The sequence below is a fragment of the Oratosquilla oratoria genome, chromosome 7 (genome assembly GCF_046742065.1).
Source record: "Oratosquilla oratoria isolate Oo_2021 chromosome 7, ASM4674206v1, whole genome shotgun sequence".
NCBI lineage: Eukaryota > Metazoa > Arthropoda > Malacostraca > Stomatopoda > Squillidae > Oratosquilla > Oratosquilla oratoria.
Genome location: NC_134783.1, coordinates 85,082,564 through 85,110,037, shown reverse-complemented (window position 1 = coordinate 85,110,037; position 27,474 = coordinate 85,082,564). Strand labels below are relative to the sequence as shown.

General features: G+C 41.1%; 1 protein-coding gene across 2 annotated transcripts in view; it reads right to left on the bottom strand.

Moving 5' to 3' along the window:
- The window catches only part of LOC143027251 (AH receptor-interacting protein), a 53,428-nt gene extending 32,727 nt beyond the window's left edge, over positions 1 to 20,701 (bottom strand). The window contains exons 1-3 of one of the 2 annotated variants that reach the window (XM_076188548.1): positions 20,565 to 20,701; positions 7,796 to 7,975; positions 7,108 to 7,282 (exon numbers count right to left, since the gene is read on the bottom strand). In XM_076188548.1, the coding sequence (XP_076044663.1) occupies positions 7,108 to 7,282; positions 7,796 to 7,975; positions 20,565 to 20,579 (370 nt within the window). In that variant the 5' untranslated portion in view covers positions 20,580 to 20,701. Of the gene's footprint in view, positions 1 to 7,107; positions 7,283 to 7,795; positions 7,976 to 19,885; positions 20,052 to 20,564 lie in introns of those variants that run through there. The other variant, XM_076188547.1, reaches the window with a different exon arrangement.
- Positions 20,702 to 27,474: the final 6,773 nt, after the last annotated feature.

The window sequence follows — 27,474 nt, the reverse complement described above, 5'->3', positions numbered from 1 at the left end:
TTTTTCATGTCCTATTGTTTTTCTTTTATCCCATTTTAATAAGTCTTCTCTGTCAAGGAGTTCCATCCATAGCAAGGGAACTTCATTTAATCGGCAACCTCACTCTCTTTGTCCCCTCATGCAGAAAAAGAGAAGATGGGGAAAAATCCCTTCAGGTTGTGTCAAAATATCATTCACACATACTCCCTCACCCACTCCCTTCCATGCATCACAGCATCATCCATATACAACCATTCTCCTCTCACCCCTCTCTTCTGTCTTCTCTCCTTCCTCAATAGACATTTCCCTCTTTCCCAATGCCCCTTTCACCCCATCCATCCATCTCATCCTTGGTTGCCCCCTCATGTTCACTACCTCCACATATCTTTTACTAATCTTTCTTCTCTCATTCTTTCCATGTGTCCAAACCGTCCCAATACTTTTTCATCAACCCTATCCTCCAACTCCCTTTCCAGGTCCTGGAGCTGCAGCATCTATGTCGTGGGACCACCCCCCAACCCTAAGAGTTGGGGGCCAAACGGCAGCAACCACCCCTGGCCATCAGCTCTACGCAGGTGGCACCGATCCCCAAGAGGAGCTACGCCTGCCTTGGGGAGTACCACAATCCTTTTTCCCAACATGCAATATTACGTTTTTTCTGCACCGAGGGGTGATTTTCCGGCGATCACCCCTCTTCTTCTACTTTTAGCTGGAGATGTAGAGAGCAATCCTGGGCCCACCACAAAATACACATGCCCAACATGCTCTAAACCCATTACTTCGAGCAGACAGACAAAGGGCTCAGTTCAGTGCAATGTGTGCAAAAACTGGGCCCACCTCACTTGTACAACACTTGCTGACACAAACCAATACACAAACACTTGGACATGTTCTACCTGCCCTCCAGTAACCCCACTCCCACCTCCCCAACCACAGCCAGCACCCTTACCTACTCCCAACTTCCCTTTGCCCTTACCCCCGATTAGTACTCCCCTTCCTTTGTCCCCGATCTCTCCTTTCCCCCCCTCTGACCCAGATCCTACACCTTCCCCACTACCACCCCAACCTCAACCCCAAACGGCAACATACAACACATACAAAACACACAACATCAACATATTACAACACAACATTGACGGTATTAACACGAAAAAACATGAACTTGAACACTTTCTTAAACAACACAACATACACATTGCGATTTTACAAGAAACAAAACTAAGACACTCACACAAAACACCATCATTTCATAATTACACCACCATCAGACAAGACCGGACTGACGGCTATGGCGGTGGACTCATCACCCTGATCCACCACTCCATCTGTTTTGTGGACACAAGTGCCACAACCAAAATTCTCCTCCCTACCACAGATAACACAACAGAAATCCAATCCACTCGAATCCGCACAGGCAACAAATCAACACTGACAATAGTTAACATGTACATTCCCCCCACAATCATCCCCCACAGTTCCAGACACATTCAGGCCTCATTTTAGCCAACTAGCCTCAATCCCCAACCTGATCATGGGTGGAGACTTCAACGCCAAGTCGTCTGCCTGGTATGTCGACAACCCTGACACAGACAGAGGGCTTGATATACAGACTCAGTTTGACTCATTGACTATCATGAACAACACACATAATCATACACATATCCCACACCAAGCCCTCTACACTCCCTCCTCTCCTGATATCACCTTTTGCTCCCCCTGCCTAACCCCAACAACATCATGGAGAGTGGTCAGAACCCTTGGCTCTGACCACCTTCCAATCATCATCACCACCAAAACAAGATGCACCCCAGTTGGCCACAGACACACTTACACCAATTACAAGAGAGCTAACTGGGAAGCTTTTATTGAAGAGACAGAACAACATTTTGAAACACTTAACAGTACACCAATCACAAACATAAACAATGCTGTGCACACTTTTAATACAATCATACAAAATGCAGACAAGAGATACATCCCTAGAGGCAACAGAAAATCACACAACCCCAACTTCACACCAGAAATCCAAGGCCTCATCAGACAATGTGACACACTTAAACACGATACCCCCACACCTATCCCTCAAAACATAGCAGACCAAATACAAACACTAAACACTGTGATTACCAATAAAATACATGAACAAAAAACACAAAATTGGCAAAACTTTATCAATACACTTGATCACAAAACAAACACCAGCAAATTGTACAAAACACTCAACAGCATTACACTATCCAACAGTAACACTACACGCTCTCATGCAGCAATAATCACAACAACAGATAATTTACCCTCAAACAGACAACAAGCAAACGCACTCATACGTCATTTTGCACAGACAAGCCATCTCACTTCTCACCCTGACGACCGACGCACCATTCGACGTAAGAAAGACTTTCCCACAGACTCAGACTATACACCCTTCATAGACAGTCAGACAAAACTCATAATACATAGTCTCAAGCACTCATCTGCCTGTGGCCCTGATAACATAAGCAACATCCACCTAAAACACATTGGACCACAAGGTATACACGCACTCACAAACATTGCAAACTACAGCTATTCACACAACACTATACCCGACATCTGGAAGCATGGTAAAATAATCACCATTCCAAAACCGAACAAAGACCCAACAATCCCAACATCGCACCGCCCAATCACACTTCTCTGCACCCCCTCTAAAGTCATTGAACGCCTAATACTTAAACTTGTCACAGCACATATTCCCCTTGCTGACTCACAACACGGTTTTAGGCCACTACACTCCACAAACACTCTTTTGACAAACCTCACACAAAGAATTTTAGATGGCATCAATTCAGATAGGCCCCACCAAAGAACACTTCTTATAACATTAGACATTAGTAAAGCTTTTGATGCTATCCCCCGCCACAACCTAACAAATAAAATATATAATACAGACATGCACAATAACACCAAAAGATGGCTGGCCAATTATCTGGCAGATAGGAATGCTTACGTGTCATATAATAGCCAATCATCGCACATCAGAAACATTAAGAACGGAGTACCACAGGGCTCAGTTCTATCCCCCACACTATTTAATCTATACATGCATGACTTACCCACGCCAGACACCTCAGAAATACAAATCTCTTCCTACGCAGACGACATAACAATCACATGCACACATCGTAACACAGACAAAGCTGCAGAAATAATCCAGCCATACCTTGACACACTCAATACATGGTTCATCACAAACAGACTCAAAATAGCTCCAACCAAATCTACAGCAACACTTCTCACCAACTGGACAAAAGAACACAAATACATACCTCATCTCTACATCAACAACACTCTAATACCACACACAAACACACCGAAAATTCTTGGTGTAACATACGATACATCCATGTCTTTCAAACACTTCACAAACATAAAAAACAAATGCACACCAAGACTTAACGCACTTAAGTCAATCACTGGAACAACATTTGGACAAAACAAAGAAACTAATATAACAATATACAAACAATGCATATGCTCAGTGTTGAATTATGCGAGTCCTGCATGGGCTCCTAATCTCAGTGAGACACACCACAACACCCTTCAAATCATACAAAACAAAGCCCTAAAAACAATTACAGGCTGCACAAATACAACACCTACAGACCATTTACACCAGTGGTTCTTAACCTTTTTTGGCAGCGACCCAAAATTTTGCACAAATCAAGCATCGCGACCCAAGCCTACATAGATATACGAATTGTCTTTATAAGTAATATGATTATGCTATTAAAAGCGGGTTACAGAAACAAAATTATTTAATCATGGTCTGCTTAGAATCCTAAAACTAGGCATCATGTATTTTAATTATTACAGTATATAATTATAATATATTTGTAGTGGGAAAATAATTATTTTCTGCAAACCCTTAGTGACCCAATAAAATGGCTTGGCGACCCAAATTTGGGTTGCGACCCAGGGGTTAAGAACCACTGATTTACACCATGAAACAAAAGTCCTCAAAGTCAAGGACCACCTCGACATAAGAGGCACACAAACACTTGCCGCAGCCACCACAAACACATCACACCCGCTACACTACATAGCAGAACACCCACACACACCAAGAAACATTAAAACTACACCCAAAGACCTTTATCACGCACAGATACTCTCTTCTCTTCCTCCACAACCACCAAATACCAGCCTCCGGAAACATATTCATAATCATATCACTCACCGCTCCATTAACACACTGAAAGACAACACACTGTTGCATGCCAGACCCCCTGATATCCACCCTTCTGAATCCTCTCTCCCACGAAAGGACAGAGTCCACTTGGCCAGACTGCGGTGCGGTCACCACCCAGCACTTCTAAGCTACCAGAAGAGGCTGGATGACCGTGTTGTGAACAGCTGCCCAGGATGTAACACTTCACCCCATACCATACAACACATAATGGAAGACTGCATTATACACAATCATGCACGCAAACAACACAACATACGCTCTATAAAGGATTTGTGGGAAAACCCAGTTTCAGCTATGGCATTCCTTGGGGAGACGGGACTGCTCGGACAGACAGTCTAGGGAACGACAACAACAACAACAACAACAATTCCCTTTCCACCCTCACTCTCCTCGTTTCTCACTCTATCAAGCCTAGTAATCCCTATCATACTTCTCAGGTATTTCATCTCAAACACAGTTAAATTGTTCTTCTCTTATGTTCCATATTTCTGCCCCATACAGTGCTGTTGGCACAATCACTCCTTTATATAATTTCCTCTTAGCATCCATTCCCAAATGTCTATTTCTCATTACACTTTTTAATCCCCCAAGGCATTTATTTGCTTCTCTCAATCTACATTCTACCTCCACCTCCACTCCTTTTCCTGCCACATTTGCACCCAAGTATCTAAAGGTATCCACTTTCTCCAATCTCTCTCCCTTAATACTCACTTCTAATTTGCAGCCATATACTCCTCTTATACATCAAATCATCTTACTTTTACCCACATTTATCTTTAACTTCCTTCTTTTGCACACCATCCCAAACTCTGTCACTAACTTCCTTAGTCTCTGATCCTGCTACAAAGGCAGTGTTGTCAGCAAAAAAAAAAAGAAAAGAAAAAAAGCTTATCTCCCATTTCATTTAGTCATCTCCAATCCCTGACCCATTTCCCTTGTGTTTACCTCTCACATCACCCCATTCATGTATAAAACGAACAGCCAAGGTGACATAACACATCCCTGGCAAAGTCCCACCTTTACCTCAAACCACTCACTCTCTCCATTTTTAATTCTAACACAGGCTCTACTACTCTCGTAAAAACTTTGACTGCTCTTAAAAGCTTTCCTATCCCATATATCTGCAATACCTCCCACAGTGTCTTCCTGTTTACCCTGTCATAAGCCTTTTCAAAATCCATAAAGGACCCCAAAAAAATCCTTACCTTTTCCTAAAGCTTTCTCACATATCTATCTTACCACCACAAAAATCTGATCCATGCAACCCCTACCTGTGCTAAACTCACATTGTTCCTCACTAATTACTCCCTCTCCTAATCCTCTAAATCAAAACACTCCCTTAAGCCTTCCCAACTACACTCAATGAATTGATCCCTCTGAAACTACTACACTCACACTTGTTCCCTTTTCCCTTGTAAAGCTGAACTATACAGGCACTCCTCCAGTCCTCTGGCACTCTACTCTCTTGTAGACAAACATTAAACCTCACCAGCAAGTCCACCATCACTGTACCTATCTTTTTTAGACACTGCATGACACCCATCTAACACAGATACCTTATCTAATTTCATAATTTTAATAACTGTTTTCACCTCATCTTTCCTTATTTCTCCTCAATTTTCCTCATTCATCACTGTTATTTTCTTAGCATTTCCCACTGCAACTACCTTTCCTTCCCTATCCTCCTTCACATTTAGTAACTCCCTAAAATACTCAGCCCATCTTCCCCTTACTGCCATCACTTCCATTATTATCTCTCCATCTCTACCTTTTACCTTTTCTTCTCTACTTGATTCACCTGCTCTTTCTCTCTTAATTTCCCTCTAAAACATCTTTATATTACTTTCAAAGTTTTTGTCATACTCTTACCCCATTTCACATCTGCTCTCCTCTTTGCATCCTTTATCTTATGCTTTACTTCTCTTTTCTTTGAACCTCTCATATTCTCTAGTCCTATATTGTAACCAATCTATGAATGCTCAGTTCTTCTCTTCTACAACTTTCTTAGCTTCATCATACTAACACTCACTACTCTTCCTTCTATTTCCTCCCATCCTCCTTATTCCACAAACTATCTTTACACACCTTGTGACTCCCTCCTCAAAATATACCCATTCTTCCTCCACTTCTAGTTCTACTCTATCCTTCACTCTATTCCATTCTTCTCTTAGCTTCTTCTTGTACTCATTCTCCTTTTCTTTCTTCTTTAAGCAGTTTACTCTAAGCACCTCCCTACCTTCTGTCCTTTTCCTCTTTCTCCATCTATCCTCCACTCTCAATTTACCTTCCACCAAAAAATTATGTGATATTCCCCCCACTCTCTCCCCACAGAACATATACAACCAAAACTCTTCCTACTCTTCTCCTGGTTACCACTATAGAGTCCATTAAAGCTCTATCTATCACCCTCTCCCATGTGTACTTATTCTTGACCTTTTCCCCAAACACTGTATTTGCTATCAACTCTCTAAAACCATCACCCTGAATAAATATAATGCCACAGAAAATGTGATCAAGCCTATTCAGAGTATGGGGGGTCACTCAGCTACAAAATAAATATAACCAGGAAGGGGAAGCTGATGCCAGCATTCTTGTACATTCTTGCACTCACGGCTCATGATGCATACATAGACATCACCGTATTCAACAGATTAAATAGTACACTGTGGGTGTTCGCTCCATGCTGTGCCTCATGGATTGGGGTTGTGTGGTAGGTTTGATGAGTTAATCTAAAATTGTCTTTTCAAAGCAATCTTTACACACAACATTTGGTGCAAGTTTCTTTTATTTTCATTCAATTTCAATAAAAACACATGTGTAGTTTACTGATACTAAAAGATCTTTGGGTTCTGTTACAAAAATATTCAAATAAATTACACAAAGAGACTACATCTTACCAATTGTAAATTTTAGGTCTTTGGGTTCTGTTACAAGGTCATTCAAATCAGTATAACCCAATCCTTCTTTGAAGCCCATGCCACAACAGGAGTGGGGCTTATGTTCCTTTTTATTCTTGTCTTCTCCATAAGCTTGGCGAAGGGTTTTAGCTACTACAGGATATGCACTCAGCAACTGTAATATAACACATACAAAAAACCAATGTATCTTCCCTAAAGAAACTTATGGGAATGTCTGAGGACCACTGCCAGCCACTGTGGTGTCTGTAGGTTTCCAGATGAAGAAACATGAAGCAACAATTATTATTATCATGGGTCTATTTCGATGTCTTCATCTAGTGGGAGGAGGAAGAGAGAATTAAGCTATTAGATCTCTTTATGTGAAAAGGTGGGGAAAAATAACTGAAGTTGATAGAAAAAGGTCTTGGGCCTGGTCTAGTAATAGTGTCAGTCCCTCAAGACTACACTTCCAAGTAGAGATGAAGGTGTTGATGGGATATGAACAACCTTTTTGATTATCACAGGGGAACAGCACAAGCAGATATCCAATGTTGGTCCCAGACTCTGCGATCAAAATAAACACCAAAGGGACTATTCATGATCCTGAATATGAGTATACAATATCTACTACTATAAATTTGTTTTTCATTGTTCTTTTTCCCACAACAAAATAATATAAAATGCTTACCGATTTATCCACAACAAATTCTGCAATTTCATTAACAAGCATAGTCTGAATGCATGCTTCCCACACTTCCAGTTTGAACTGCTTCCCCAGTAGTAAATCCACAGGTTGACCCCATACTCGGCTGTCATCTAGAATCAGTGGGTCTTCAGCACAAGTTTCACATTTGTAATGAAACTGAATCTGTCAATAAGAAAGTATAATCAATATATACATTAGAATACCGGTATTTGATTTCACTACCTTAAAAATAAGGCATACACAACACACAATGGGTAAAAGAAAATACCAGATATAAAAATAATGAAGAACTGTCAAGACTAGATCTAATACTTACATTAAACCTTGAAATTGTGGCTAAAATGGAATGCAAGAGACCAACTGGGAAGAGTGCCCGCATATTACTCGAATTTTAACTAAAAGAGGAAATATACATATGGAAAGAAAAGAGAAACAGAGAAAAGGAAGACTGATGTATAACAAAACTGACTTTGGAAAACTTAGAAACTTTTCAAAAAGTGAATTGGGAAAAATTCTACAATAAAGAGACACAATTGGAAGAGAAATGGATTTTGAAAGAAATCTACAACAAAGAAGTGGATAAATATGTACCAAGACAAAAACAGGAAAAGATGTATATTAAATGCTGGTTTAACAGGAGGTGCAATGAAGCAAAAGATAGAAGAGATAAAGCTTGGAAAAGATGGAGAAAAGAAAAAAAACCCAGAAAGCAGCAAATATATATAAATCTAAGGAATAAACATGTAAAAGTACACATACATACATATACCAAAGGGTTTTCCCCCCTTACATGGGGGGTAGCCCACCCATTCCATTCCCTACATATCCCACTCACCTCCACCCTCCTCCCTCCCTCTTATCTTGGCACCTCCTGGATGATGGGTCATCCCTGCATCCCGTCCACTGCCCTGGGTCAGAAGGAGTGTCGCAAGACACAGCACATCCACAGTAAGGCCGCTTCATAAATGCAGAAAAGGAGAAGACAGGGAGAAATCCCTTCGGGCTGCATCAATTATTTTTTCGTACATTCTTCCACACCCCACATCCCCCACCCACTCTCCCTCATGCATTACAGCATCATCCATACACAACCCTTCTCCACTCACCCCTATCTTCTGTCCTCTCCCATCCTTCCTCAACAGACATTCCTCTCTTTTGTAATGCCCCTTTCATCCCATCCATCCATCTCATCCTATGATGCCCCGTCATATTCACACCTTCCACACCTCTTTTACTAATCTTTCTTCACTCATTCTTTCCATGTGTCCAAACCATCCTAATACTCTTTCATCAACCCTATCTCCCAGCTCCCTTTCCATCCCTGTTCTCCTCCTCACCTCCTCATTTCTCACTCTATCTAGCCTAGTAACCCCTATCATACTTCTCAGACATTTCATCTCAAACACATTCAAACTTCTTCTCTCTTCCTCTCTTATGTTCCATGTTTCTGCCCCGTACAGTGCTGTTGGCACAATCACTCCTTCATATAACCTCCTCTTAGCATCCATTCCCAGATGTCTATTTCTCATTACACTTTTTAATCCACCAAGGCACTCGCTTCTCTCAATCTACATTCTATCTCCACCCCCACTCTTCCCTTCCCTGCCACATTCGCACCCAAGTATCTAAAACTATCCACTTCCTCCAGTCTTTCACCTTTAATGCTCACTTCCAGCCTACTGTCACTCTCTCCCCCTGTACATCTCATCACCTTACTTTTGCCCACATTTATCTTCAGCTTCCTTCTTTTACACACCTTTTCAAACTCTGTCACTAACTTCCTCAATCCCTCTTCTGATCCTGCTACAAGTGCAGTGTCATCAGCAAACAACAACTGGCTTATTTCCCACTTTTCTCCATTTTCTTTAACCATCTCTAACCCCTGACCCACTACCCTTGCATTCACCTCTCGCACCACCCCATCTATGTATTGATTGAAAAAGCCAGGGCGACATAACACATCCCTGACGAAGTCCCACCTTTACCTCAAACCACTCACTCTATTACTAATCCTAACACAAGCTCTACAACTCTCGTAAAAACTCTTGACTGCTCTTAACAGCTTTCCTCCTATCCCATATATCTGCAATACCTCCTACAGTGCCTTCCTGTCTACCCTGTCATAAGCATTTTCCAGTTCCATAAAAGCCCAAAAAACATCCTTACCTTTTCCTATAGCTTTCTCACATATCTGTCTTACCACAAAAATCTGATCGACACAACCTCTACCTGTCCTAAAACCACAATGTTCCTCACCAACTACTCTCTCTGTTCCTCTCCTTATCCTCTCAATCAAGACCCACCCATAAGCCTTTCCAACTACACTCAACAAGCTGATCCCTCTGAAACTACTACACTCACACTTGTCCCCCTTTCCCTTGTAAAGCAAAACTATACAGGCACTCCTCCAGTCCTCCGGCACTCTACCCTCTCTTAAACAAACATTAAATAACCTCACCAGCCAGTCCACCATAATTGTGCCTCCATTCTTCAGACATTCTGTATGGCATCCATCCAACCCAGGTGACTTACCTGCTCTCATCATCTTAACAGCTGCTTTCACTTCATCTTTCCCTATTTCTCCTCCATTTTCCTCACTCATCACTCTCATTTTCTTAGCGCTTCCCACTGCAACTACCTTTCCCTCCCTATCCTCCTTCACATTTAGCAACTCCCTAAAATACTCTGGCCACCTTCCTCTCACTGACTTCTCTTCCATTATCATCTCTCCATCTGCACCTTTTACCTTTTCTTCTCTACTTAATTTGCCTCCTCTTCCTCTTGTAATTTCTTTCCAAAACATCATTTATTACTTTCAAAATTTTCTGTCATACTCTTACCCCATTTCACACCTGCTCTCCTCTTTGCTTCCTTTATCTTATGCTTAATTTCCCTTCTCTTTACTTTGTACCTCTCATACGATTCCCTCGTCCTAATTTGTAGCCAATCTATGAATGCCTGTTTCTTCTCTTCTACACCCTTCCTTCTATTTCCTCCCGCCCTCCTTGTTCCACACACCATCTTTGCACACCTTATGACTCCCTCATTGAACCATCCCCATTCCTCCTCCACTTCTAGTTCTACTCTATCCTTCACTTCCTCCCACTCCTCTCTCAGCTTCTTCTCATACTCATTCTCCTTTTCTTTTTCATTTAAGCAGTTCACTCTAAGTACCTCCCTACCTTCTGCCATTTTCCTCTCTCTCCACCTATTCTCCACTCTCAATTTACCTTCCACCAGAAAATGATCTGATATTCCCCCACTCTCTCCCCTTAGCACATGTACATTCTTAACTCTTCCTACCATACTCCTGGTCACCACTATATAGTCCATTAATGCTCTATCTGCCACCCTTCCATCCACCACCCTCTCACATGTGTACTTATGCTTGACTTTCTTCCTAAACACTATATTTGCTATCATCAACTCTCTAGACACATCACCATCAATTCTCCACTATGATTTTTACCTGGAACTCCATACTTCCCAATCACTCCGTCTATTGGTTTGTTTCCTACCCTAGCATTAAGGTCTCCCAATACAACTACACTGACATTTCTCCCTAATCCCTCTATGCACTCATTTATATCTACCCAAAAAGCCTCCTTTTCCTCTATGCTCTTCTCACTACCAGGCCCATATGCACTTACAAAAACCCACATCTCCCTTCCCAGCTTCACCTTCATCCACATCAACCTTGATGAAACCTCCTTCCACTCCACTACACACTTAATTATCTCTGCACTTACTAGTATAGCCACCCCTTCTCTCCCTCGTCCCCTCTTCACTCATGAATACCTCCCAGCTACACAACCAAACTCACACTCACCCTTCCCTTTCATTTTAGTTTGTCAAACCCAGCACATCCATCTTTCTTCTCGCAAACATACTGCCTATCTCTTCCCTTTTACTCTCATCTGTACCACATCCACACACATTAAAAGACCCAAACCTTAGGGTACTGGTTGGAAAACTCCCAGACCCTCTTATGCCTTTACTTTTTTTAGGAATGTCCCCTTTGGGGCTACAGGTAGGACTCCTAATCCCATCCCCCGTCCCGTTTTTTGTCGCCTCTTATGACTCAAGTGGAAAGACTTGGTGGTAGCATTCTCTTCCCCCACCACAGGGTAGGCAAAAAAAGGAAATGAATATTCAGAGAAATGGTACAGGACAGTAACAAGGGGTTGGGGGACAGCATAATGGAGGGATAGTAGTAGTATAAAAGTGTCATCATTTCTCTATGCACAGAGTTTTCCTCTATCACAGACAAAATGATGTGTGGCTCTGGTCTATAGGGGCGCCCCATATAGACCCTAAAGTATCAACTGCATGTTACTCTGCCACAATAACATGCAGCCAATACCCCAGACGGGAAGAAAAAAAGAAACAATGAAAAAGACATAATAGAAAAATTTAAGGATCAACCAAAATTATTCTATAGATAGGTGAATAGTACACTAAAAAACAAACAGGAAATAGTAAAATTATGCCAAGGGAATATAAAATACACAGATGATATAGAGATGGCCGAAGTCATGAACAAACACTTCAAGTCTGTGTTCACTAGAGAAAATATACAGCATGGGGATGAAAGAAGTGAAGTGAGATCCCCGCCCATGAGAGAAATAATTGTAACAAGAAAAGAAATAATAGACCAAATAATAAAACTTGATGTCAGGAAATCACATGGCCTGTATGGAATTGCAAACTGGATACTAAAAGAATGTATAGATGAACTAAAAGACAACGTATATAAGGTAATAGATATAATACAAGAAAGGGATGGATGGGCTGACTGTGCTTTCCTAGAATTACAAAAAGCTTTTGATAAAGTACCACACAAAAAACTATTAAGAAAACTGGAAACCATAGGAGGGATACAAGGAAAATTATTGAATTGGATGGAGTATTTCTTGCATGAAAGAAAAATGAGAGTAGTGTTCACAGATAAAAGTTCTACTTGGGAAGAGGTGATTAGTGGTGTCCCACAGGGATCAGTATTGGCTCCAATAATGTTTGCTATTTATGTAAATGACATGGATAAGGGTGTAGAATGTTACACGAACTTCTTTGCAGATGATGCAAAACTGATGAGGAAAGTATGTACAGAAACAGACTGTGAGTCACTACAGAGAGATCTAAACAAGGTTTAGGAATGGAGTCAGAAGTGGGAAGTGGACTTCTATATAAAGAAATGTAGCATAATGGAATTTGGAAAAAGTAAAAAAAATATCAGGACAATATAAATTTGGTACAAAGGAAGTAAAGAAAGTGTGTTCTGAAAAAGACCTGGGAGTAATTATCACAAAAGACATGACTCCTGATAAACAGATATACAAAATTGTCAGAGAAACCTACAACTTGCTAAGATCAATAAAGGTGGCCTTTACCTATTTGGACGAAGAAATAGTTAAGAAAATACTAGTTACACTGATAAGGCCAAGATTGGAGTATGCAAGAACACTATGGGCACCCAGTACTAAAAAGAATATAAAGAAAATTGAAACACACAATTAGGTAAACACGCATACCACAGGCTGAGATTCTAAACCATGGTTTTCAGTCTTTACAACTGAGAAAACCATGAGGAGGAAGAGGGTAAGTCTACAGCTTATTGGCTAGAAAATATAATAGCAGAAGTAAAAGAAATACTCAATTATTTGGAAGCACTTGATGTGAGAAAAGCACATGGACCAGATGGAATTTCAAATAGATACTAAAAGAACACAAAGACCACCAGACAGATAACATACACAATCTAGTTCCATGCTCACTGAAGGAACAAGTAGTGGTCCAAAACTGGAAAACAGCATAGTCCTAATTCACATGAGAGAAAACAAAGAGGACACCTTCAACTATTGACCAGTATCATTATCCAGCATGATATCCAAACTATGTAAAAAAGCAGTGAGAGATAGATGGACCAAATATTTAGAAAAGAGGAATATCCTAACCAACAACTAATTTGGTTTCAGGAATGGTAAATCATCTGTATCCAACTTATGAAGTATAGCTCTGTTCTTGTATATTATAATTAGGTAAATACACACACACAAACTCACAGGGTTCCTGGCTATCATGGTATATAATCTCATTTGGGGAAGATACCTGGATGAAACTTAGGCCCAAAAAAAGAAAAATATAGCCTCCATGGTTACAAGGTATATGAACTTGCATCCAAGTTTAAGCTGTTGAGGAATTTACTTTTCACCCACGAGTCAAAATTTCATGATCTAGAATGAAAACTTATACAAAAAAAAAAAAAAAAAAAAAAAAAAAAAAAAACCTGGTCTAAAAAGCAGAAATTCATCAACTTAAAAGGGAAAATGACTTACAAATGAAAGAATTGACTGTTAGATGATGATGCCTATGTAAGCATCATGAGGCGCAAGTGAGCATACAAGGATACCAGCATTGGCATCCTGATTACATTTATTTTGTAGTTGTAGCTGAGTGACTCCTGTATTCTGTGAACAAGCTTGATTGCATTTTCTGTGGTTATAGACATTCTGGGTGAAAGAGACCAAGTATAACAGCTGTAACTTTATATTCCATAATGCCCATATTGTTATGGATTATCATACACCAGGCAGCTAATGTGTGCATGAATATCTGACTTAAATTGAAGAGGTTAATTTTCTATATACCGGTATAAAAGAAAAAAAAAGAAAAAATAATAATAATAAATTGAGGCAAGGATAAGATCAATGAACTACTGGATGTTTGGGAAGGTTGGTTATTTGGCTGACATAAAGATGCAGTAATTTTTAAAGAGATCATGGAGCAGCAGAGAAGAACATGTTAGATTGGAAATAGTGAAGGTTATAAGAAAAAAGGGAATCTGTCAGAGATGTGTCAACTGTTGGCTAGTAGGAAGACCACATTACAGCTGTTTCTTGATATAACTGATGAAAGGGGGTGGGAACATAGGTCTGATGATAATATTGAGAAAGAATATATGTTTAAAGGATATAGAAAAATACAGTATTCCATACCAGACATGGGAATGATTATGATTTTTTTTTAGGATTTCATTTTGATTATGGTCTGGAATAATTTTTTAACTGTGATTAAATTATGATTATTTGTTTTTTCTTTTTCAAAATGATTTGATTATGATTACAGTACTTGAGTTTTGCTCTTGTTGATTATGATTACTTTTTTCTTTTTGTGCATGATCACGATTAGATTATGATTATAATCACATTCTGCTGTGATTATTTATAAAAAAGCAATGATTAAGTATGGTACAATGCTTAAGTAGGTAGCAAATTTTATCTATTAGGTACACTTTTACATATTTTAGCACAGTAATATATAAACCTGTTTATATTGCATACTAATTAATGGTATTAAAAACATATATCTATGTGTAAATAGTTTTGTTTTTGCTTTATAGTACATGATACATTACAAGTATTTCTCTGCAAAATATATAACCCTCAGTGATAATGAAAAAGTATATCCCTGCAAAATATATAAACCTCAGTGATAATGAAAACAAAGCATTTCCCTGCAAAATATAGAAACAGTAATAATGAAAATATTTCCCTGCAAAATATAAAATTTGTTATGCACTTGATTATTTCTCATATAATGGTTTAGTTTACTATGTGTTTGTTACACTTGATAAACATCAACTCAAAGCAAGCATCAGTTATTCAGCATCGTTCAAGATGAAAGACCTTGCCAGCAATAGAGAAAAGTCTCTCAACTGGAGCTGATGATGCTGGGATACACAAATATTGGAGAGCCAGTATCATTAGTTGAGGTAATGTTGACTGATTCTATTCCCAAAAGAGAAGGGGATCATTGTCATCCTTTGTTGTTGGCTGACTCAAAGTAGGATTCCATTTGTGATAAAGTTTATGTTAATGTACAGAGGGAAGAGCTCATTGATGATGATGGTGTCATGACTCTGAACAGCTTGCACTTTTTTCTAGGGGCCTCCTTATTTTCCTAAAGGGAATAGTTTTCTTTATTGCCAGTAGATATGATTTCATCTACTTAAGTTTTCAGTAGGGATTTCATTAAATTGACTTCTTCTGGTGAGCACCAGTCCATCTTGAAGCATGGATCTAGGAGTAAAGCCAGCTGAAACATCTACATGTCTTCATAAATCTTCAATCTTTTTTCATTTGAGGTTTTGAGAGTGATGATCATGTTTGACTTGTATGTCTGTGACAGTAGTTCAAGCTCAGCTCTCAGTCTGCAAATGCATGGAATTACTTTAGTTGAAGTTACATTTTCTCTCTGACACTGTAGAGTTGCTACTTCAAATGGTGTCAAGATATCTGTTATTTCCTTGATGAGATTAAGTTCATGTTTGGATAGCTTTACTGGACAGTCTAACTGATCAAGCTTGGTTGGATCAATATTCAGAAGGGAGCAAAGCATCTTGTTACTGCTGTTCCATCGGGTTACATTTTTGGCCTGAGGTCTGCACTCACCTTCAAGAATGTCAGATGCTAGTGCAGAATGGTAAAATGTGTGATACTAGACGTAAGGCTTTTCCAATGACTGTTGATACAGGCCCTTAAATGTTTTAAAAATTACCACAAAATTGAAAACAAATATTTACTTGATGTATAATATATAAGAAATATGTTGTTTTTATTGTTAGCTCAATGACTGTGCCACTTTACATGTAAATAAACGCCTGAGGCATTGATTGTTCTCCGTCTATTAGTTTTGCACATGTAATCTTTGTACACGGATCTTCTTAGCATTGCCAAATGGCAACACCTCATATCTCAAAAACTATTACAAATAAAAAGGAAGAAATCTCAGAGCAGTTTCATATTAGCATAAATGACAAGCACACAAAGTTTTGTGAAAATCTCACACCAGTCTTGCTTATATTAGCAATATTACCAGTTCTTTAGAAATTATCCCAACAAACAACTTGATAAAACCACAAAGGTATCTAAATTTCAAATATTACAAAAGTCTGAACTTAGATCCCTTCAGTTAAAATAGTTTTTTTTTCAGTACCAAAGCTCGTGGGCGATTTACATTGTTACCCAAAGATACTGCACCTGCTGTTTGAAATTACGTATCATTGGTGGGAAAGGCAGTGGTCCACTTTACCCCCACCTTCCCCTATATGATGGTAGACAAGCAAGTAAAAAAATGAGATGGTGCCAATGCTTTCAAAACATACTTTGACCTGAAAGTAAATTGTTTTTATGGAAATTATAAATAAATAATCACAATAATCACATTGTAATCAATGATTATTACCAAGAAAAAATTGATTATGATTATCACTACAGAGTAAGTTTTGATTATGATTACACAAATTTTATGCTTTTTGATTATGATTACATAACCATGGATTATGATTTTTTGATTAGTAATTATAATCATTCCCATGTCTGTTCCATACTGGTGCATAAATACTTAGAATAGCTAGAGATATAGTACCTAAGCTGGAACAATACATGAATTTAAATTTTCTCTTTTGCTTTTGTAACTGTTTCACTTATCATATGTAATTCGACTATGTTCTCTTTCATTTAGGTGTTTTCTTTTCCATTTTTTTTTCTGGTATTGATATTCATTTTCCACTCTTGGCTCCAGGCATATGTTATATATATATATATATATATATATATATATATATATATATATATATATATATATGTATACATATATATATATACATATATATATATACACACATATACATATATATATGTATGTATATAATCTATTTCTCCTTGTCTCCCACTCTTCTCATAAACTCTGTGTCTTCTGCAAATATGTTTGCATAGCTTGTGCCTTGCATCTTGTCATCTATGTAAATAAAGGACACTGCAGGAGCTAGTACTGACCCTTGTTGGACTTTGCTAGTTTTACTACTGTTTTCATGTACATACCCTTCCAGGAAATCTTTCTTCCATTCAAGGAATTTACCTCTTAGCCTTCTAACAGGTTCTAATTTCCATAGTACTACAGCTGATTGTGGAGGGCTTAGCTGAAAGCCTAAACACATACAGTCCAGCCAGCCCTCTCTTTTGCAACACATCAATCACTCTTGAGTTGAAGCTTGAAGGATTGACACACATGATCTTACAGGCCTAATGCTGAACTGATTATCCATCAAAATGCTCATTATATGTTACAATTAATAGTATCCCGCTGCTGTAAGGTGACTATTCAGTTGAGGGAAACCTTGGTAATGACTGGCAATGGTCCTTGTAACCTTCCACAGATCTCTGAGAAGAAACTTTAGATTGTTGCCTGTGTTGTATTGGTGTGACACTGTTTCTATGTCACATGCCAAATTGCATGTCAATTGGGCCAGCAGTTTGGATTTTATTGATGATAATCTCTAAATTGGCAACTTAATAGTTGCCATGAAAAGACAAATTTAGTATGATGGAAATGTCCCACATTGTTTTTGACATGCTCAAGTGATTTGTTGATTCATAAAACCCAAGTATTCCAAATTTCAATAAAATTGGACCAGTGGTTTAGAGTTTGTGTATTTTTTACCAAAATCTTTACAAATTACCACCCTTAATTCTCACACTTTGTAATGGTAAAGTCTAGCCAAAAATTTGGATCAGAAAAAAAAAAAAAAAAAAAAAAAAAAAAAAATATATATATATATATATATATATATATATATATATATTGTATCCCCCTTATTTGTCAAGCTATTTAATTTTTCTTTCTTAAATATTTTGTTTCTAATGAAACTGTCTTTCATATGCAACAAGAATTAAAGGGTTAATTTTTTTTTTTTTTTTTTTTTTGTGTCTGTACCTACCAAAGGAGAGGAGAGAGATATTGGGCCACATATTACTGGAGAAATAGGTACCTGACCCAACTACATTGTCTCTACAAGAGACATAGAACAGCAGAAATGGTCATATGTGTGAGAAGAAATCACTACCTACATCTGCTACAGAAAGAATCAGGACCCTTTTAGCCTCCAGTTTTACTTACAACAGCCTCAGAATTTTTAACACGATGCCAAAACAGGTTAAGAGAGATCAAAAGCTGCCCTGTCATCAAGTTCAAGATACATCTAAACAAATTTTTGAAGATGCACTGCCAGATGAGCCTCCTGTACTTGGGTACACAGCTCACTGCAGGGCAACCTCAAACTCCATACAAGACCAGAGTGACTTACAAAATGAAGATTCTTGGGCTGGAGATAGAGGTGGACCACCACAGCTATGAGGAAGACCCTCTAAATTCTACGAAGTAAACTAAGTTAGCTGGGTCAAACATCTCTTGAGGCGCCACTGTCTATGATGTCCACCAATAGTGCGTCATTTAATGTGCACGCCATTCAAACGGCCAAATTTACATGTCGCGGGAAATTTGATTAATAAAAATGTCATGTGAGTGTATTTATTACGATCATAGTAAATTTCAACCAATCATATCATCAGTAACATGTTGGTACATAAAAACATAAGATAAACATGGTGGCTTGTATTCAGCAATAAATTGAAAAAAAAATTACGTTTCAACGTGAAAAATGAGCTAAAAAAAACTCCATTAAATGGGCAACAGATAATAAACGAAAACTAATAGTCTCACAGATTATTCTAATACCAAAACCAGGGCAGGGTATTATCATAATATGGGAGAGCTGAGAAATCGTAAGTACAAGTTAGTTTTTTTGCCTATCTGGTCGGATTATTGGATAACGTCAAACGTATTGTGACATTTCATCCGCCGATGCACACGTGTCTGTTGAAGCATACTATAGCCTACACACGTTTTGGGTTGATGTTCTGGGACAAAATAGGCCTGATTTTGTACCCTTCAAAAAGCAATATCTCGAGAACTAGGACAGCTAAATGGATAATTCAAATTGCATTGTACTCATAGCAACATTCTGCATCCCATGAGAACTACTTCAGCTCAAATATCAGGAATTCCATTTTTATGTTGACCTAGCTAACTAAGTAACTTAGTAAGCAAGCATTCTTTGTATAATTATTATTATAATAATTCAGTCTACACAAACCATGGAGTTGTCGTTGATGGTGGAATCAATCAATATTTTACATTCCACTTCTTTTTAAACAGAATTAAGTATTTACTTACCTTTGTTCCAGGACCGTATCCTGCTTCTCCCTTTCCCCCTTTTATAATTTGTTTTTTAATGAGATTTCCGTCAGGAGCTGTCATACCGTTGCCAATAGTCGACCAGGACCGGGTTCTGTTTGTATACAATCCGCTACGAACTACCCGTAGAAATGTAAACAAACAAGACCGTGCAAGGGTTCAAGAAGTTAAACTTTGGAATAAAGCCTATCAAATCCAAATATAGGTCTTCCCACATTATATGCAGTATCTACATTTAACAAATAATTAATTAATCTATGAAAATTATGGCGAGTGCATTTAATATAATTATACAATGATTATGTTTATGCTGCGCATTCTCAGTAATATTTCCTAGTAATCAACTCTTTTATCGTAGGAACAATATTGCGTCGTAGAGGTTGAGTAGTAAAAGTAGTAGATGCGGTATCAAAGGAGGAAAGTAGAGAGGATAGATAGTAGATGTTACAAATGATAAATATTTTTTTTAGTAAAGACTAGTCCCCAGACATAAAATAAAAAGTTCGTGATTGGTCCGTAGGAATTGCACTAATATCTCTAAAATAATGACTACATAAAACTTATGTAGCCAATACCACATCTGAAGCTTTGTTCTGTGTGAAAAGAACTATACATATTATTAGGGAGCAGTCCTCACGCCTATCCCCTCGGTCCTCACCTCTTTTCCGGCCATTCCACGACCTTACATACCCGCAAGTGGTCCCATGGGACACGCTCGCGCCACCCAGCCGCGTGACTCGACCCAGAGCTTCCTTGAAGCCCACGGGTGGGACAAAGCCTCCTTAAGGAACACACGTGCAGTACCAGCATCGGCCAGCGATGACTAACCTGCACCTCGGCCAGCCACGTGATGATGAACACTGGATTCAATGAGGAACGCATACTCACTGTCTTCGTGAGTCACCAGCGCAAGAACGTTTTACCTCCGGCTTCTCACGCATCACACTTGACCCCACACCAAAAAGGATCACGGGTCATAACCTGCCCGTGCATATAAAGGCTGAACTAACGCCGGAGATTCAGATCGCCTGGGTCGCTGTTCCTTGCTTTCTCATCTCCTCCTCCCCCGCAAGCAGACCAGGTTGGGACACGACTTGAAACTCACAGTCGTCACCTTCCTCCCAGCCTTTTTCTCACACTTAAAGTGAGCTATCATTATTGGCGCCCGACATTAATTTCTTAATAAACAAAGAAATGATCTCCATAAGAGTTGTTTCAGGTTAACGCATATGTTTAGGTCTATCCCTATCCAAGAGCTGATGCACCTCTCCTTTCGTTAGTGGGTAGTCCCAAGGCAAATGTGGTGCAAGGGTTAAGAACTTAAGATGCATTATCTAAGAAAGCGCGTCTCATGAACACCTGCATTGGCCACATTATATGTAGCCAAAGCCGACGTCCCTCCAAGCACTTACAATATAAAGCTATCAAACAACACCTTAGACACCACCACAATATGATGATTAATAGAGAAGCTCTGGACAGGTGCACTAAATTGCCAGTAATAGTGACCCTCGGAGACTACAACTTTTTTAAGCTACTTTCATTCGAGAGAAAACTCCATCCATCAACATCCACACCCGACCTCCTGCATATCACTGTTCGTTGCTGATGGGAAGGATTCCCCATCCCTCTACCCCAATCCCTGCCAATCATGTCGCCTAGCTCGTCATACGATTGAGGAATGACGATGGCTTCTTTGTGTATACAAATATAATCGTGGTTGAGTCCATGTGCGCATTCTTGTAAGTACGGCCACATGCAATTCTTACTGTGATTTATATTCATAATTATATTTGTGCAGTCTTTTACATTATACTGTTGTTGTTACATACGTTATTCCTGCTGATGTCTCTTTGAGAACGAAAGTCGAAATATATGGATGACTTTGGAGAATTTGTTTTTGAACATCCCCCAGGTGGCAGAATTATAACGAGACAAACAGAAAATACTAAGAAAACTATTAACGGTCATAATGCTGTCGTTTTCAATTCTACATATATTCGTGAAAATCTGCACTCTTCTTCCCTGAGTACTTATTATGTATATGCATATTTCCTTGTAGACAGGTGAGGTACGATACCAATGCTTCTACGTTGTTTAACGTTCTATTATGAATTTCCAAGTCTCGCTAATTTAGGATGCTAAATTTGTTAACTGTCGAGTAGTTGTCCGTAGATTGCTGCAATGTTTCAGTCTTTTGGCTGAATGGTTTCAGTATATGTGTCACGGTTATATGTTGGTTTGCTGGTGATATTTAGTAATGGGAGTTCGTCGTCGAAAGCGGTGTCCCTGAATGGTTGAACTTTGGCCAACATGAATAACGGGGAGGGGTCACATGAGACTTTGAGACGGGAGAATCTATAAGTCAGAAATGTGCGTTTTCATAGTTGGTTTTAATTCTGCAATGCAAATGGCTTCAAGAAACAGGTTCATGTGAAATGATGAATTTAGTTTGACAAATTTTATCATAGAGGTATGTTACAGTGAAGAATTTGGTTGTCCGAAAAAAAATAACTTTGGGCATTTCCTTTGATTTTTGGTCTAGCAGAAGAATCAAGTCGAATCGACCATAAGAATCAAGTCGAATGGACTAGCTGATATATCAAATCAAATCACCTGACGTTAAGATCGAATATGGCGCAATGATATAAAAGATGAAAAAGGGTACTCAGTGTCTCTAAAATGAGACATAGTAACAGAATAAATGTGGAGATAGATAAGAAAAATGGACCCAACGTCTCTAACGAATGTAGATGTTCGTTCGAAAAAATACCTTATATTCTTAAAGATATGTATATTTATTCTGATGATGTAAAGAATATTCTTTAGTTTGTTAATTATCAATAAAGTTGATCGGAATGTACTTGTGGCTAATGACATAAGTGTCACAATTTTTAAATTGTGACACCCAGCTCGTTGTCTCCCTTCCCATTTTCTCGTCTGTTTTCTCTCCGTATCAGCCCTTAATTCCCCAAAGTCGGGGGAATTTCCAGTCCTTAAGACTACTAGTAGCAACATCCTGTCTTTTCTCCTCGTTATCCTCTTTTATTTGTCATGTCATTTTTGACAACCAATTCAATGCCTTAACGAAGGGAGAGACTTCTAATACCTAGAAACACCCCCCCCCTTTGTATTTGTGTTCACGGAGCCATGCTAAACGATTCGCGCCCACACAAAGCACTCAAACACACCCCTCCCCCCCCCCCCCCTGCGCGCTGCCACATATTTGTTTTAAGCTAGGTAATTAGAATTATTAGGACTGTGTTTAACCCGCTCGTGAACAGTGTCTACCTCAAAGAACACTTGGAACTGTGTCACCCTCCCGCATGAACATTATTCGTAGTACCCTTCGCAACTAGGGACGGAGACATAGTACTATTGGCAACGTCGGAAGCCGGCTAGCGGACATCGTGACCTGACCTGTCGCAGGACAGGGGGCAGTCTAGCGTGGGTTCCCAATCCATGTGGGAGCTCCTACACGGTCTCGGAAGATTCAGGTGCATCGATCTCGCACAGTGGATGCGATGAGTTCCTTTCGTTATTGCGAACTGGTTAAACGTCATCCAGTGTTCAAGGCGGAGTGGACCATCGGTGACGGGTGAGCGCGTGAAACTTTTTAGTGATGAACTCAGTGCTACGGAGTTCCGTGTTGCCGGTGATCGGGATCTTATCAACATCGCGTAGACTACCAGGATCATCTCATCAAGACCGCCAGATGCAGATGCATCCCCTTTCGGGACATCCAGACCGGAGGGACATTGGCAGAATTGCGGAGAGACGCCTGCCCCAGCCGTCTTCAGTGCCCGCTCGGAGATGTCAACTGTAACCAGGCAGTTCCCGCCCATCGCCAACAAAGGCCTCATCCGAGGTGTGAAGCCGTGCTCGCCTGAATCCACTCCCACTACCCACATTAGATGCTAAGTTCAATTTATTTGATGTTACTGTAAGATGTTTAGTTGAAGCGCAGGGAGACAGAGTACGATAGGAACCATTAATTAACTTTTAGACCTACCTTTATAGACTATATACTAACCATATTTGATATCTTGAACAAGTTATCAATTAAAAGTCACATTAGGAATTCTGGGTTTCATTACCCAAAGGACGGTCATCTTTATGAGTTGTCCCCACACCCCTCTTTGATTTACTCACGCTTGCCTTGGAGGGAAGGCGAGTGGTCCCGAGATGTGATAAAAATCACCTGGACTTCGGTTCCCCAACTGCAGCTATCTTCCCCCTCCCTTCATCAATCACTTAAGGTACGTGTTACCCACACCACCTCATCTACCACCTTCTTCCACTGTCCAGGAATTTGCGTCACGTGCTCGTTAGTGGTCCTTCGAACCGGATATTCATTCCATTACCTATGTACAGAACTCGTAAATTAATGCGACTTCACTAGTTCAATAATCAGTATGACAACTCATGAAGTAGATCACAACATGTTTCCCTGCGCATAGGTTAGCAACTCAATGCACTGTACAGGAGTCCACTCCTGCTCGTTAAGGCACGCACTAGGTCAACCATGATATAGTAATTTTATGTCACATTAATTTACCATTCCTACTTTTTACCTTTCTCTTGTGCAACATTTTCGCCCCTTAAGTAGAATTAGATTGTGCTGAAATTACACTGGACCCAAATTCACGGGTAATTCCGCACGGCCTCATCATTCAGCGGCATCCTCAGCCGCACCATCGTAATTTTAAGTTCAGCCATTTTCGGCTTAATTTAGTTTCGGCTCGGCCCAGCCTTCCAAAGCGGCGCAAATACCCCCCCTTTTGGCGCCATCCGCCACCACGTCCTTGTGTTAAGCCTAGCCGTTACCGTTACGGATGACCTGACGCTAACGGCTCGCATCGGCCCGGATTCAAGCGGCCTTATTTTTAAACTTTCGCGGTTTCACGCGAGTATCTTCTCTCCCCCTCCTTTGTCAGACCAGCTCGTATGACAGCACAATCTTCTATAGTCACCCCTTCGATTCTCCATTTTCGTCGTGCGATTCTTTCGCTCGACTCTGCATCGTTCTTTTAGAGGGAGAGCGGACACCCCCCCCTCTCGGCTTATGATTCCAGTGACCGCAAGCATACTCAGACGGCGGCCACCATGTCTTATTACAGCCCTAACGAAGACGCAATTACGAACGCAACACTGACCGAGCTCATTGCCATCACGCAGAATTTCCTTGACGCTGTCACGGAATATGCTGAAGCTTACGGGACTATCAACGTTGAGAGCCTGAGTCCCAGTGCGGCTACGGAAATTCTTCAAGAAGGTCAAGGACCATCACCCAAACATGGCGGTTATTGGAGCCCGCGTGGGCACGCCATCCTCACGAGGATCGGCTCACAAAACTGAAACAGGAACTAAGACCCCACAAGAAGGTACTATTAAACCTAAAAGTCCGAGCAGATGCGCGAGTGAACGGCGCAAATACCGCCGTTCAAGCGTCAAACAGCCAGCTTAATCAAAGCCCACTGGTCACATACATACAGGGAAGAAAATCATACCCCCTCTTTCGATGGGGATCTGGAAATGTTCTCCAGCTGGTGGAGCATTTTCAAGACAAATGTTCACGAAAGCAATAGGTACACAGAGGGAGAAAAGTTCAGCGCTCTCATGCGCTCTCTAACGGGGCGTGCCAAGCGTCTTGTTGGATACCCCGTGTTCAACAACACCGCGTATGAACACACCATCCGACGGCTGCATGATGCCTATGACAAGCCCTTGGCAGTACGAAGAAGTCTGAAGGAACGCCTCGTCGCCATTCCCGCACCTACGGACGAATGTGAGGACTTGTCGAGGTTCCTCGCCGATTGGGATGAGTTGGGCGAAAGGTACAGAAACGCAGTAGGACAAGCCCTCTCCGATGAATTTGTAGAGGATGTCCTAGTGCCGAAACTACCCCGACAGGTTCTTTCATCAATATACCTGTTCAAAGGCACTTCTGAACTAAGTGCACCAGAACTTCAATCAGCACTCAAAGTTTTACTCGGGTGCCATCACGGGCAGTCGGCTCCATACCCCGGTGTTGGTACGCCCAGTTGCCGCAGCTACCCCCACACCCGTTCCTACTCAATCCTCAACACGTCAGCCTCGACAGACATTGACGTGGGCTCCGACGCCACCGAGGAGTCAAGGTCATACGTCAAGGCACAGCACTGGACGGCCTGTACCCACGCCCCCACAACCGGCATCTGCGGTCCCCGACGAAGCACAGCACCGCGCCAACTGTTGTTTTGGCGGCGGCCCACATAGGCCGTCACACTGTACCCACGTACCCGGACATCTCCACCCGCACCAACAGACTTTTAGCACTAAACAAGTGTACCATCTGCTACTCAAACAGGCATCTGAAGAACCGCTGCGACTTCCAGGCAGGCTGTATGAAATGTGGCCAGCGCCACAAGGCCCCCTATGCCCTCAAGCCATCAGCATAAACAAGCAACGGCATCATCGTGTCCCCTACACAGAATGCAGTTCCTCCTCACCTCTGGAACCAGGCTCCGTTAAGCCACGCCCCCACTCCCCCCTACAGCGCGGCTTCATCACAACCTCCTGCTGGTTACCCGCATGCTTCAGGATACCATCCGTATTACCCCCCCTTCTATCAGTATCCGGGGGCCTACCCCCCACATCAACAGTCCCCCTACCATCCTCCGTTGCAACCAGCGCCACTTGGCACGAGAACAATGCAAGATGGCACCACAACCCCCACACCATCAACCTCTACCAGCTCCCACGACGCCCTCAGAGCACCGCCAGAGGTAACCCACGCCCCTGCTTCCACCAGTGCTCCCTCTTCAATATACATGGCTCCCATCCTAGTAACTCCAACCGTCTTGGAACCCTCTTCAGCACCCACTGAAGCAGTGCTTGAGCACCCTCTGACGACCACAGTCCCCATCACGACGTCGGTTCAAACTTCCGCTGTACCTGATATCCCCTTGCATCAGGACCCGGAACCAGCACCAGTCCTCGTCATTGAGAATGCACAAGTTGCCACTGACACTCCAAGCTCTCAGAGCACCTCTGCTCCCACCACATCAACGTCTGTCAGCTCTCACCACGACAGCTCCTGTGCCACGCCCCCAGTAGGTCACACCCCGGAAGCCACCTGCACCCACTCTTCATCGCACTCGGCTCCCATCTTACCAACTTCAGTCAGCACTTCCACGGCACCAGATGCCACTTTATCTCAGGACCCGGAACCAGTACCAGTCCTCATTGATAATATACAAGTTGCCACTGACGCCCCAAGCTCTCAGAGCACCTCTACTACTTCAACAACGTCTACTAGCGCTCGCCTCGACAGCTCCTGTGCCACGCCCCCAAAAGGCCACGCCCCGGAAGTCGCCTGCACCCCCTCTTCAATGCACGCGGCTCCCGTCCCGCAAGCTGCAATCCACACTTACACGGCACCAGATGCCACCTTATATCAGGACCCGGAACCAGTACCAGTCCTCATAGAAATTACTCAAGATGCCACCTATGCTTCTACTTCATCCACGGCTGTCAGCTCTCAACATGACAGCTCCTGTGCCACGCCCCCAGTAGGCCACACCCCG